At 46.7% G+C, this 2,500-nt stretch overlaps 1 protein-coding gene across 1 annotated transcript in view; it reads right to left on the bottom strand.

Annotated features, from left to right (window-relative positions):
- The window catches only part of LOC122247600 (uncharacterized), a 17,382-nt gene that overhangs the window by 914 nt on the left and 13,968 nt on the right, over positions 1–2,500 (bottom strand). The window contains exons 3-4 of the mRNA XM_043006999.2: positions 1,632–1,977; positions 1–1,440 (exon numbers count right to left, since the gene is read on the bottom strand). The exon at positions 1–1,440 is cut by the window's left edge and continues 914 nt beyond it. Coding sequence (XP_042862933.1) covers positions 1,148–1,440; positions 1,632–1,977 — 639 coding nt within the window. The 3' untranslated portion in view covers positions 1–1,147. The remainder of the gene's footprint in view (positions 1,441–1,631; positions 1,978–2,500) is intronic.

Raw genomic sequence — 2,500 nt, 5'->3', positions numbered from 1 at the left:
CAACAGCGGAAAACAAGAATACTGTATATGGAAACCAAGAAAAAAGTACTAAGTATACTAAAAGAAAAAAAAAAAAAAAAAAATCTATTGTATTTATCTCCCCAGGCAACAGTGTTTACTATATGACATGACACTTCACCTGGAGTGAGATTTGTTACATGACTGCTATCCCTTATTAAAAACCGGCAAAGGACTTATGGAATATCAAAATGCCAACTTCTTATATACAGTAAAATACTCACGGCGCAAGATTTGGTCTCTTATAGGTGTATGTGGGTGGGGGCGGGGGTGGGGGGGGAGATATTAAATTAAATTAGATTAAAGCAACGGTATACTGTCAAGGTGTGTGTGTGTAATAACTCGGCGAATGAAAATATGGACCGACACAAGGTTCTTATGATTAAGAATGATTTGGTGAGTATCCTGAAGTCAAGTGGCGAGAGGTGTTTGTTTCTCTGCTTATCTTACATATCCATAACAAATCTGGTGATTAAGAACTGTCAATAAGGATTACGCGTCCCTGTGGTCTTTCGTCTGGCTGTGTCCATTAGTAGTCGTTCTTGACTCACTTGTCTTCTGGGTCATTTTGAGTCTGATTCTGTCTCGGTCTCAAGCTCATCGACTGAGTGGTGTCTCTGGTTACACATCATTCAGCTTGAATTGGTTATTTGTCTCGTGGAAGTCTTGTTTACTGTGCGTTGAACTGTCGGGTTTAGTCTGTCTTGTTTGTACGTAATGGTCATCCGTCTCTTAAAATTCTCGACGAGAATTGTCAGGTGTCTTCTAACGTCATCAATGTTCGTTGTATTCACCAACGGTTAGATGTCTTTACTATGTCACCATCTTAAAAAAGAAAGAAAAATAGAAAAAAAATGTTTCGTCTCACAGTCAGCGATTCAGTGACGTGAGCTTCACCGTCACTCCTAAAGTCCTAAAAGTCGCACCAACTCGTCACTCGTCACGTCAACTCTTGTCAAGTATATCTCTGAATGTTCCCTGTCCACTACATCATCGTAGCCTTAGTCCTCGCCACAAACTTTGACTCGTTAGTGCATGTCAGACGCCTCACGGGCCATCCAAACGACCCAACCCACAGGACAGTAAGGGCTATTCTCCTGTCATTTCTTCAGCGTCTGGGCAGCGCTAGCTACTCTTTCTCTCCGTCCTCGTGGGTGTACTTATCGATGGCAGAGCTGACCGTCTCGAAGAGGAATTGGAGCGCCGAAGGAACCGGATCCTCCAAGGACCTTGCTGAGGAGTCGGCCCTCTTGTAGGAAGAGCCTGTGTTGTACCCTCCTCCTCCCGAGGCGTAACCTCCAGAGGTGTCGTAGGTCTGGTAGGTCGAAGGAGCTGGGGCGGCAGGGACGTAGGTAGGAGTGGCTGCGTAGTAGGTGACGGAATCCTCATAGTCGCCATAAGGCTCGAATTTCTTAATGTGCTCTGGAAGGAGAGGCATGTCATTAGAATGGTGTTTGGGATCGAGTCGTTTCCCTTCCCATGAGATCGTTTTTACATGTTTATTCACTTCACTTATTCACTTCCAACAGCGTGATATATCAGTCAGTTTGCCGCTTATGCAACACCATGGCAAAGTCCTCCCGTTTGGAAGTCCTTTTTTTGCATTCACTTACTGAGGATGAGAGCCAGCAAGATGACGCCCGCGATGTTGAGACCCAGAATGGGCGCGAGGAAGAACCCGGGAGCCAATCCGCCCAACACGCCGCCCAGTCCACCCAGTCCGCCGAGTCCACCCAGGCCGCCTATGCCGCCTAATCCACCGAGTCCACCCAGTCCGCCCAGTCCACCGAAGCCGCCGTCTCCCCCGCCGCCGAGGTGCTCCAGTCCTATCGGCAAGGGTTTGGACACCGTGATAGTGTCCACCTGGTCCGCCGCGCTGCCGCCGCCGTTGCACGACCAGCAGCCGGCCCCCGAACGACCCACATTGTCCTCGTCAGAGTCCTTCGGGACGTCGTCCACCTTGAAAGGTCAATGGGTCTGGGGTTACGGGAGGAGTCGAGGGGCGTGGAAGCGGGTAGATGGAGAATCGAGGGAAGAGAGGAACAAGAGAGAGAACAAGAGAGGAACAGGAAAATAAATGATTGGCAGGGAAAAACAGATAAAAAAGGGAAAACAGACAGCTGATCAAGTGTCATGAATGCCATGGAGTTTAGTAGATGGGGGGAATGACAAGTAAATGATTGACATGTGAAGAGATAATTTGAAACAGGTAGACAGCTAATCAAGTGGTACGAATCCTCTTCATCATGATAGATAGTCAAGGAAGATAATCAAGTGACAGTGATATAAACAGACATAGGCAAATCATAATAAAATTGATATCTAAGTGAAAAGCAAAATCGAAGCGGACACACTGCCACTTAAGTGAATGCTATGAATTTAGAAAGGAAGAAAGCGAAGCAACAGATACACCAAGAAGCAATGGTATAGCAAGTATTAGGATAACTGACTTGGGAAAAGAGATAACCAAGCGAGTGGTATA

The sequence above is a fragment of the Penaeus japonicus genome, unplaced genomic scaffold, assembly GCF_977035675.1.
Source record: "Penaeus japonicus unplaced genomic scaffold, GWHDUDI00000001_assembly GWHDUDI00000019, whole genome shotgun sequence".
Classification (NCBI taxonomy): Eukaryota; Metazoa; Arthropoda; class Malacostraca; order Decapoda; family Penaeidae; genus Penaeus; species Penaeus japonicus.
Note: the sequence above shows the minus strand (reverse complement) of the source record. Positions and strands in the feature narration are given on the sequence as shown.